This window comes from Fringilla coelebs, assembly GCF_963513975.1.
Source record: "Fringilla coelebs genome assembly, chromosome: 1".
NCBI classification, from domain to species: domain Eukaryota; kingdom Metazoa; phylum Chordata; class Aves; order Passeriformes; family Fringillidae; genus Fringilla; species Fringilla coelebs.
In genome coordinates this window covers 123,595,870-123,608,034 of record NC_140028.1, presented here as the reverse complement: position 1 = coordinate 123,608,034, position 12,165 = coordinate 123,595,870, and the positions used below count along the sequence as shown (strand labels likewise).

The 12,165-nt window shown below is 36.7% G+C and overlaps 1 protein-coding gene across 1 annotated transcript in view; it reads left to right on the top strand.

Moving 5' to 3' along the window:
• AHR (aryl hydrocarbon receptor) overlaps positions 1-9,887 on the top strand; it is a 61,453-nt gene extending 51,566 nt beyond the window's left edge. The window contains exons 9-11 of the mRNA XM_084202751.1: positions 1,243-1,384; positions 2,167-3,445; positions 6,672-9,887. Of these exons, the coding sequence (XP_084058877.1) occupies positions 1,243-1,384; positions 2,167-3,445; positions 6,672-6,827 (1,577 nt within the window). The 3' untranslated portion in view covers positions 6,828-9,887. The remainder of the gene's footprint in view (positions 1-1,242; positions 1,385-2,166; positions 3,446-6,671) is intronic.
• The last annotated feature ends 2,278 nt before the right edge of the window (positions 9,888-12,165 follow it).

Below are 12,165 nucleotides of genomic sequence, written 5' to 3'. Positions count from 1 at the left end.
ATCCACATTCATCACACAACCTTCACTTAGAACAACAAAACCAGCCAAAATAAACTAAAGCTCCCCACACAAAAACCAAGATAACTTCATCACAACACAGAACAAAATTAGACAATTTGCACAAAATACACCCCCTGTCCCTTCACCACAATTACAACAAAACTTCCTCATGATAATTCTACCATCTAACCTTGTTCAGTACTCATTTTGCTTGTTACCTCTCCTGGTTACTATCCTTATCTCAACACCCTCCTGATCCTGGGTTTTGGCACCAAAATGACTCTAGTGGGTCGACCCTAGCTGCATGCTAGGCACCCACCAAAGCCTCTCCATCTCTGCCCTTCACAACTGAACAATGGAGAGAAAATATAATGAAGGGTTCATGGGTTGAGATAAGGAACAGGAGAGATCACTCACCAAATACTGTCACAGGCAGAACAGACGACATCTGGGCATATTAATTGAATTGAATACTAACAAAAGAGCAGGATAATGAGAAGAAAAATAGGGCCATAAAAACACCTTCCACAAGGAAACCTTCTCCAGTATGGGCTCCTCTCTCTATGGGTCTGCAAGTCTCTGCCAGGAGCCTCCTCCAGCACTGGCCTCCCATGGGTTCACAGCCTCCTGTAAGGCACCCACCTGCCCTGGCGTGGGTCTCCTCCGTGGACTGCAGGTGGATCTCTGCATCCCCATGGTTCTGCATGGCACAGACCCTGCACCACAGGCTGCAGGGCAATCTCAGCTCTAGAACCTCCTGCTCCTTCTTCCTCACTCACCTTGGTGTACTGCGGAGCTGTTCCTCTCTTAATTCTCAACCCACTCTCTTTGGCCACAATTATATCTGCACAATTTTTTTTTTTTCTCAAATGTTATCACTGAGGCATTTTCACAATTTCTAACTGTTCCAGACTTGCCCAGTAGCTTGTCCACCTTGAAGCTGCTAGGGATTTGCTCTGCTGAAAATGGAGGAAGCTTCTAGCAGATTCTTACAAAGCCCCATAGAAAATGTTGCCAATCTGTAGCAGATATTCTGCAGTTTTGACTTCTATTTTATGAGTAAATTAGACATCTTGAAGTGATCCTTCATCCTTATTCACTGGGAATGCATTAGTGTCACACTGAATTGAGTGATTGAGGACATGAGATTCATAAAATTTTTCTACAGATGGGATTTCTTTCATGACATGCATGTTTTCACTATTTGCTTGCTGGACAGTAAACAGTATGCTTACTCTTTAGTGATGAAGACAGGTGAGAGTGGAATGACTGTATTTAGGCTTCTAACCAAAGAAAATCGATGGGCCTGGGTACAGGCAAATGCACGGCTTGTCTACAAAAATGGAAGACCAGATTACATCATTGCCACACAAAGACCTCTTACGTAAGTCACCAGTTCATAAAGTAGCATGCTTCCAAAACTGAAAACTAGTTTGAGGCTGTTTATGTTCACAAAGGAATTTCTGTTTTTAAATTATTAGCCTTTATATTCCAAATTCTCCGAATTCTTTCAGTTTGCTAACAAATGTAGAAAATTCGGGTATTTCAGAACTTGTGGCATAGTCCTTTTGCATAAAACTTTAGACAAATTGATTTCTTATAAAGAACAAGGTCAGCAGCAGAAGCATGAAGTTATTCTATGCACTATATTCAATCCCAATGAGCAAAACCTCAGAAATCCAACTGCAGTTGTGTAGAAGGAGCAACAAATAACAAATTCAGTCCTGAATTTTAGTGCTGAGCTAAGTTCTGAATAATATGGAATTCAGCCTTGTTAAATCGATGAAATAATTTCTGCTAAGGAGTCTGTAAAATGGAGAAAAACTGATACGTCAAATATTGATTTATTTGCTATACCAAGAAAAGCTTAATGCATGGAACAAAGCCCACTTGTTTTCATTTCAGCCCATAATGCACAGAAAATGGTGTATGCAGTCTAGATTTAATTACAAATGTAATATGTAAATGTGGTATTACAGTCATAAGCTCCTTATTTCATAATCTGCCTCTTGGTTTAACTCAGCCAAGTTGAGCTGGAATAGGTAGGAATTCGAAAAATGCCTACAAATAGAATAGTTCATTTTTTATGTTAATTCCATGGGACAAAAAGATTAGAACAACTGTTTATTACTGCAGTACCATGCTACATATCTGATTTATTTTCAGAGATGAAGAAGGGGCAGAACATCTACGGAAGCGTAACATGAAGTTGCCCTTCATGTTTGCCACTGGTGAGGCTGTGTTATATGAGGTATCTTTCCCTATGTCAAGCCTTATGGACCCCTCTCAACCGAAGAGTAAAAGCACAGTGGGAAAAGGAGCCAAAGCAACGCTGCACGATGAGTCTGTGGATCCAAACTCCCTCCTAGGTGTCATGTTAAGGCAAGACGAGTCTGTTTATCTCTGCCCTCCAGCCTCACATAAACTTTCTTTTGAGCGGAACTTCTTTGCAGACAGTAGGGATGAACTGGGTGGTGTTGTTAGCAGTGGCTGGACAGACAATCTCCTACCTGCTGGAAATCACAACATTCTCAAACGGGAGCTAATGGAGTGTTCCCAGGACAGTACTGTTCCACTTCCTGAAGACAGTGCAGCACTCTTTCAGGATAACAAAACCAGTGATTTGTACAGCATCATGAAAAATCTGGGTATTGACTTTGAAGATCTAAAGTGTATTCAGCAGGATGAGGAGTTTTTTAAAACTGAATTATCTGATGTGGATGATATTGGAGACATCAACATAACTGACGAAATCCTGACTTATGTTCAGGATTCCTTAAATAAATCTGACTTCTTATATTCAGACTGTAACCAGCAGCAGCCCTTGGTCCAGAATGAAGGTTGCATGGTACAGCAAGACTTAGATCCACATCAACTTCATCAGCACCAGAAGCAGCTTGTGGAACAGCAACAGCAGCAGCAGCAGCAACAGCAACAGCAGCTGTGTCAAAAGATGAAACATATGCAAGTCAATGGGATGTTCACAAATTGGAGCTCTGGCATGCCTCTTAGCTGCTCACAGCAGCAGCCCCAGCAATACATGTTCCCTGGCATGCATGCCAGTACATCTGAATTCTCTTACAAATCAGAAGTTAACACTTCCCCTTATGAGTGTAGGCAAGACTTTGTTCCTTACAAGCAACCCACAGTGATGATGCCACAGCTTTCTAATTTTTCTCAAATGGATTTTCCTGCAGCAGGTTTTGATGGATCAACCTATTCTGCTTCTTCCAACTTTGAGGATTTTCTCAGTTGTTTGCAGCAAGTCCCTGAAAACCTTGAGTGTGGGATAAACTCTGATTCAGTTATGCTGACTCCTCAAACATGCTATGCAGGCGCTGTTTCCATGTACCCGTGCACGCAGGAGGCACAGCCCAGCTGCGTGGAACAAATGCAGTATGATCCTATGATGACAAATCAACAGCAACAAACGTTGGGGAACAAGGTATGGTAAACGGCATTGCTGCACTGCTTGCACTTTGAATCGAGTTTATATTGTGTTGGGTGACTGCTGGGGGGCAGAGTTTGTTGTGACTGAATTGCTGAGTTTGACATGGATGGCTTAGTAGTGTGTGGATGTCTGCTATATTTATTAGAGTGAAAAGAGTTGCATTTGGTCAAGTTTATATATACGTGTACCCACAGTCTGATAGTTCTCTTTAGCAATATTAATCAAGAGTGAATTAACCAGTCTGTGGTACTATACCAGTAATTTTCCTGACAGGAGCAGAAGAAAAGTATTACAAGTCTTGGAATTTGCTAATAAACCCTTTAGAGAAGAGCTGAGTTTGCTGGGCACACTCATTTTCATTAAACGTGTTGTGAGGATCAAAAAAAAAAAAGGTTTTGAAGTGTGAATATTGTCTAGCTACTCAGATTCCTCAATGATTTTAGGATTAGTGAAAGCATTAGATTATAGTATCATAAAAATGGCCTGAAATATGAACTCTTTCGCTCCTATACACAATGTTACTGCCAAAAATGTTTTTTTATATATTGCTATAAGTGAAAACCAACTTGTTCCTCAAGCTGCTGTCTAAATGAACTCTAGAAGAAAAAAGAGTTGGAAAAACTTGTAGTCACAGTAAAATAATCTGGTCCTTTTTCTGGTCCTTTTTCACCAAGGAGAAGCACAATAAAAGTCAAAGGAGAGAGGATCCTGGCTGTAGCACAGACTACAGTTGTAGATACTGTTCTTCATTGGAAAAATTAACTTAGAAACAAAATGCAATTGCTAGTTCCTGATTCTGAATAATCTTTGTTGAAGTACTTTCTGTTGTACCCTTTATTTCTGTTAATGCTGCAAAAGTATAGAGGCACAATTATTTTTTTTTTTTTTGTATCTCAATGAGTTAATGTTCTAAAGTACTGATCCTGCAAATGCTTATGCACATGCATAAGCATTTACAGAATTAAAGTATTAAGTGGCATTTAACCTATGCAAGACAAAGGTGAGGAATGCAATTAGAACATATTCATTTTTTACATGCTTAATAAAAGTACAAAACATTCCCTTTTTAAAACTGCTTCACTGCTGAAAAGAATGGAATTGCAGAATTGCAGAAATTTACCTAAATTATAGCACAGTTCAGCATGATGAATGGCTTCTCCCTGAGGTTGAAATTGCATGAAGTGACTTTGAGGAAATGCACTGTGCAAACTTGAGCACAACTTGGCTGTGCCTTGCCTGGCTGTGCTCGGTGTTTAGTCTTTCAGAGTGCTTCTTAATAGGGTTGCAGAGCAGCTCCAGGGCCATCCAGGTTTGTCTTTATAACACGAAGAATTGCTCTTCACACAAAAGCTGTACTAATGCAGTGCATTCATTTTTGAACAGCCCTTATATTTGCAATTCCATTTTTTTATTTTTAATGCCTGGTTTTAATTGCATTTATTTTGCAGATTATTTTGTTGTTACACTTCCTTAATAATTTTTGTTATGGCCCTTTTTAAAATTTTCTTCCTTGCATTTACTTCACATCTATCTATAAAAAGTGTAATTACTAAAACAGCACCTCTGAAAAAATTATGTCTATTACCTCATATTTACTAGAATGCTGTATAATAACAATATAGGACATTTATAATATTAATATAGGACAATAGTAATAGGACATTTAGTTTGTTGTAAAAAAAATTATCGAAGGCCACTTTGTGGAAAAATTGTGCTTACTTAAGTTTGTCAGGGGCAAATTCAGCCCCTCTTGTTAGGGTATTCCTGTGCTGCGTGGGGCTGAGTAGCCCTGCATGAGCAGAAGCCCCATGTGACTAAGCAGATAGGATACTGCTGTCTGAGCCCACATTCACAGCCAAACCAAAGCAGGGCAGTCTTGGTGGCTGGGTTTAGCACACTCACATCCCTATCAGTGGTTAGAATCCAGAAAAATAACAGATGTTGTTATACAAGCCATGACTGGTAAGTTTTCAGACTTCTAAGTCCCATTGATTTCTCCATGAAAAGCCTATGGAATTAGAAAGCCAGAAGGGTCTACTGTGGTCATGTACCTTGACTTTCTGCCTATCTTGTAATTGTGGTAGGAGCATAGCCAGTGCAGTCCGAAATCACTTTCAGTGATGGAGAACAACAGAAAGGCCTGTGATCATTTGGCTGCTTGTTTAGGATCAGTATTCCTTTATTAGGCAGGAGAAACCTTCCTAAGTAGTTGATTTTATGTTGAGAGCATTTTTAAAAAATTTAATGAGTGTGGTTATCTTATTAATGAAGAATATTGAAATAACCTGCTTCTGTCAGAAGCAATCTTTGTGTGTACTCTTAAAAGTATGCCAGCTTTTATTAAAAGCATAATTCACATGGCTATAGCCTTGTTGTTAAAAAGTTAGAAGAATTGTGCACAGTTGGTCAAATTTCAATGTTTGCATAGAAGGAAAAAAGAACTAATACCCAGCATAATTTGATAGATGAATGGATGAATGAATGTATAAGACATGTTCTTAAAAGACAAACCTTGAAGGAATGAGTACTTAGGATATAAGCTACTCCCAAAAAGATGATGGAAATGTTTAAGATACTTTGTTGTATTTTCTTTGCATGACCGAATGTAGTATTTTGTAGATAAAGTCCACAGCATGACAGGAAGCATTACATTAGGTGATTAAAATAATCCTGTGAACAATTATGCTAAGACTGATGACAGCCATTCATTGCTCTGACTTGGCACTGTCAATATGAAGACTGTCAAAAAGCCCACCCTGCAACATTTCAGCCAGTGATTGCACACAGTATGCTTCAGCTTATGGATAGGACTGCATGTGCATTCCTGGAGGAGCTGTTATGTCTGGATCCCACTGCAGGCATGGAAAGATGTAAATAGGTTGCTTTTAAAATGTAACAGCTGGATGTGACAATTAGGAGTTCTCAGACTGTACTTTCTAGAAATAGAAACTCTGCTGTGCTTTAGATAATGAAATGATTTCTTTGCTGAGTCAGAAGTAGGCTCCCATTGACTTCAACATGGGTAAAGTTCACTGATGATTCAGTCCCTATTTTAATGCAAATGACATTATCATTAATCATCATTGAAAAAACAATTAAAGCTAATCAATATATTTTAAGATTATTTCATCCAGGGTGTCTTTAGAAGGGTTTTTTAATGCTTATTAATGAATTAGTTTACTATACTAACCATTTGTATTCTCTTTTTTTTTCCTGCCAGTTCCAAAATGGTTTCAATGGAGGAAATGTAAATGAATCATATCCCTCTCAGTTAGATGTGATCAGTAATGCACAGACTGCCACACATCTTCAGCCTCTTCATCATCCAAAAGAACCCAGATCCTTCTCAGATTTGGCATCTAGTGGATTTATGTGATTCAGACCTAGAGCTCCATCTGTGATTTTGTCTGGGCATCAGGTTGCTCTGAGGAAAAGCTTGATATGTCTCTCTTTGAGTGTCAGACTTGAACAGCTAAATTACATTTTGAGTATATGAGGTTGGTTGCACTATATACGGGTGGATATGTAATTCAAGACCTGGCTTCTTAGAATGACAGGTGGAATTAAATCTTCTGATTTAAAGTATGCATGTGCTGTTTTCCATCAGGCTGACTGTGTCTTTGCAGTATGGATTACATACATACTACAGACTATGTCATGCTATACAACATAAGATAAGGCAAATGGTTTTGTTGTTTAGAAAATAATTGGGCACTTTACAAATAGCATTGATGGCACAAGGAAGGTGATTCACATGTGGATTATTTCCAGACTTTATTTTTAAAAAACTATTAAAAAGCTCTAAATTCATGAGAATCAAAAGCACTTAATTTTAATGCATACTAAGCTCTATAATCACTTATTTTATATTTGAATCCTTTTGTTTTAAGTCTCCATTTCTAGCACTTTAATAGAAGGCTTAATACAAGGATATGATATGCAACTTCAGGTTTTCTATGAAACAGACCCCTTGCATTCCTCCTTTTCATGTCAACCTTAAGTGCCTCACAATTTAGCTACCTTGTTTCTGATGGGAGCTTATTTTAGCAAAACTCACTATAAATGTCATCTCTAGTCTGTGAACTTTTAGCTAACATCAACAGTGCTACTGGCTGTGTCTTTTTTTCTTTCCCTCTGACAATTATTTGTTTAGTAAGTGACTTAATTCATCTGTGGATTTGTTACACTATTATCAGGAGTTGTTAATGTTCTGAATTTAGTTCAGCTAAAGAATTTGAGTTTATTCTATACTGCTTTTCTGCTTTCTTCAGGTAATACAGGGTACATTAAAAAGCAGATTTTGCTGAGGGGGAGGAGCAGATCCTCAGGATTAGTTTTAGATTATTAATGCTGAAAAACATGTGCCTTATCTTGTGTTAAAACGCTCATAATGTTCTCTAGAAATAATACAAGGCTGCTCTATGCAAATATTTTCATTAAAATGGATATTGAAAAGGATTGAATTTTCAATAAAAGGGGTAAAGGAGTCTCAATAGTGATTGGCATTGACATTATTTTAACTGCAATTTTCAATGTTAATAGTGGGGAAAGAGTCAGTTTGGTTTCAGTTTTATCCCTGGCAAATTGCACTGCAAAGAACAGAGAGATTATTCTTCTTGTGTATGTTGATCCATTTGGAAAGCTTTGTGCAAACTACAAAATCGGGGAAAGAAAAAGAATCACTAGAGAAATTCTCCTTGCAATAGGTTTTATTTTCAGGAAAAAACCCAAACTAAACATATCCACTAAACATTCTGGGGTTTTGTTTTGCTTTTAATTAAGGACTGTAAAATTGCAGACACCAATGTTTGGTGAAAAATAATAATCTACGTGAAAAATACAGAAATGTGTATATGTTCAAAATATTTCATACTCTTGTGTGTTGTATAGTTCATATATAATAAAATGTCTTTGTAAAATATTTTAAACAGTTAATTTTAAAGTATTACATTGTTATATGTGAAGAACAATTTTATTACATTTGTTATATATAATGTAAAATGGCAGTCTAACCAGTTTATTTGAAACAGGCAAAAGTAAATTGGCTCCCTCCAGATAGCTGTTAATATTGTTTAATAAAGGACAATCAATTAAAATTGGAATCCTTTCATAGCTGAAATATGCTTTCTTTGAAGAAGAGCATATTTTCTTCCATTCTGTGTGATGTGATACATGATGCCAAACTTCTAACTCAGTTGCAACTTTTCAAATTAATAAATTCAGCTGTTCTTTTAAGTGAAATTAGCATATATGAAAGGGATATTAAGGAAGCAGTTGCTATTCAGGAAAAGCCCAAAAAGACATGTGGGTTTTTTAATAAGGTCACTTTTTTTCCCCCCATGTTTCGGATATGGTTTTCTGCACAAGACAATAGTAGCAAATTCACTTTCTATAATTTCAATAATCCTCGATTCTGTCTTTTTTTAATTGAAGGTGATGATTTAAGCCAACATCTGAAATGTCTTCCATATCTAGCTATTGTGTCATGTTTGCATTTGAACTGGAAAATTAGAAAAATGCTGTAAAACCAGAAGGTTGAAAGGGATATGTGTTCCATCTTACAAACCATTATATATCCTGTTTATTAATTTAGTTAAACCAAATACATGTTGTCCTATCACTAAGTGCCAAGGATGCAGTGCTACAGCAGTGCTGCCCTACTTAATGTAAACAAGTTAGTTGTTTATATGCATATCAGCGTATTTTGTGCATTATCTTATGCGTACAACGTTGACTGTATTAGTGCACTCTTGATCTGCACCAAACTGTACCTACAGTGCACAGGTGTTTCTGAATTGGATCTCTATTAGCCCTTCAGGTCTGTTATAAGTAAGATTATAACCCAGTGTTAGTCAGTATTACTGTCCATTTTTGTACAAGTTTTCTTACCTTGCTTTTCTTTCCAGTTCTTCTCTCTCCTTGGCTATGCCTGCACATACCATGCAATACACCTCTTGCGTTAAGGTATGGTTCTGTAGCGCTCTTGCTCATCTCCACTGAAGTTTGTAAGACATAATACATGGTAATAAAATATTCACTTGAATGTAGCTGAAATGTATGTTCTTTTACTACAAAAATGTTTGATTTCAGCAGTATACAAAAAATACCTTATCGTATGGTTACTAATATCTTTTGAGAGCTTGTCATCTAAAATAGTTTACAAAACTTGTTCTTTACGTCACTGTGGACTTTGCACTTCTCTGAATATTAGATGCAAATACAATGTATATAATTTAGAGTGGTGAACAAATGTGTATTTGTCCATGGAATTAGTATTTTATACTTGCATGAAAATGAGTTTATAAATAAAGTTTGTAAATAGCAAGCCACAATTAGTAGTTGGAAGGCTCTTATATTCATTGCTTATTCACAGTAAATTCACAGTTGAACACTACTGAAGCAGGAACAGATTTCTGCATTGATGCTGCTGAAAAGAAGCATGTTCTTTTTTGTGATCTGGAGATGACCATTGATACTTACATTACACTGGTATTTACTGTTTACTGCTAGTTCATAGTGACATTATGTTAAGAAAACAATTTGTTTATTTCTAATAATATTTGCTAATATTACTGTTTCCTGTGTGCTCTTTTGGCTTTGCATGATAATCTTTTAAATTGTTTTTAATGCTAAATCAAATGTTTCATTGTAATTCCCTATGCAGTTTACCAAATTTACAATAGTTTTTCAGTTTAGTGACATGATGGGCAATAATTTAATTGGCTGGAACTACACCATTGTCTTGTAAAGTGTATTAAGACAAATGTCGTAGAATCTAGAATCAATACAAGGCTATGAACTCTGTATGTCAGTACTATTGTTTACTTTTCTTGCACTGCACAGAGAGACATGCTAAGGTACAAGTATAATTCAACAAGACTGCAAATCTATAAGGTAACACCTGGAAATAATCACGGAATAATATAAGCAACACTGGTTATCCTTTTCTTTGTAGTCCGTTGCATTTGTTAAAAGTATACCTTCAAGACACATGTCAACCTGCTCCCAGAAGTACAGGACCTTACTGTCCTTTTGTTTGAAGGAAGGAGATACTTTCTTCTGGACAAAGCCATTTTTTAAAAGATTTAGGAAGTTTTTTCTTCCTTGCTCTAATCAGCATAAAAGTTAACAGCCATGGTGATACCAAACCAGCAGTAGGGTGCTGTACCAAAACCTCAGGCAATTTGCTGGTAGAAGTCATAATCTTACCCAAGGCTCTGTCAGAGGGAGCTTTTCCAAATAGCAATTTTGGAGATCTTCCTAGTGACGAACCATGTTTCCCACTCACACACTTAAACTGAGATCTGTTTTAGTCTCAGGTGGTTTTGTTTATCTGAGAACTGGCTTTTTAAGTAGAGTTAATTCCACTATCTAGAGTAAGAGCCTGATTCTACTTCTAATATTTTTATTCTGTCATTGATTAATTTAGCAAATTATCTTCCTGCCTTCTTTCCTCTTTGCCCAGGCATCCTTCCCTACTAGCTGACACTTGTAGTTCTGTAGACATCCAAAATGTAAGTTGACATCTAAAGCTAAAAATGAAATTTCCCGCATTGTATACCTTGAACCATCTCTACATGTAATTTCCAGGGTGGGGCACTGTTCAGTTTCATCCATTTCATTCCTGCTCCCTCCAGGAAGCAATGCTTGCTTTGATTGCTTATCAATGAATCTGAGCCAGGTCTACAGAGAGACATCCATTCTTTCACTCTAGTGCATTGGTTTTTCTGGTGAAAACACATCCTATAAATCCTCTCATCTCTTGAAGTTGTCTTCCCGACAAGTGAAGAAGAGCTATAGTATTAAGGCATCAGTATCTGAAAAAATTTTGAAAATCCAACCAAATTTGTGAAATTAAAAATGCGATCAGTCTTAGGAGATGAGTTTTCTTCTTAATAACCTGACTTTTCTATTTGATGTCCAGCACACAGTGTTATTTGTATTAAATAAAGCTGTATATACTTAGTTCCCAAAGTAGGCAGTCTTTGAGAAAAGGAGAGCTCCCTCAAACTAAAACTTTTTTATGATTTATGCTGAAGCTAACAGGCTCTTATCTTCTCTTGAATGTGGCCTGGATGCAAATAAAAATACAAGCAACATTGCTTACAACTTTTATTAATTACTAAATTAACTTCACAATTAATAACTTCAACTAATATTTAACACATTTTGAAGGCTGTATGTGATCATAACCATCTGGATGTCTGAAATCTATAAAAATAAATTTGAGAAGTTTCATTATTAAAAAAAAAATCATAAAAACAGGGTGTCTGAAGGGTGTTTGGGCTAATGGGAATCCTTCATGCTGCATAATAGTAATAAAATAATAAATGTGGAAGTTCCTCCCCTTTTTACAGAATGAAAATTTTTGGTCAAAATTTCTCCTTTTTGCTGGTTATGAACATTCAGACTTCCCACAACACACACTAGTGGCCATCTGTTGGTACAGGGTATGAAGAACTCGACTCCTTGTTAGTAAAAGTAAGAGCTAAATTAGAAGAAACTATGAAGTTAATTTGTAACGCTTGTCATTAAAGTTTTTAGGGGGAGGTGTCGGAGGGGAAAGGATGGTGTCATTCTCAGTGGACTTAAAAGATGTTTGAAGGTATTTGTATTCTTTTCTACTTTCTAAATCATAACCCATGCTTTTTTAAAGAGCAATTTTTAAATCTTCAGCGTCCTAACTTGGCTGCCTCGATTATTCCATAACTGCT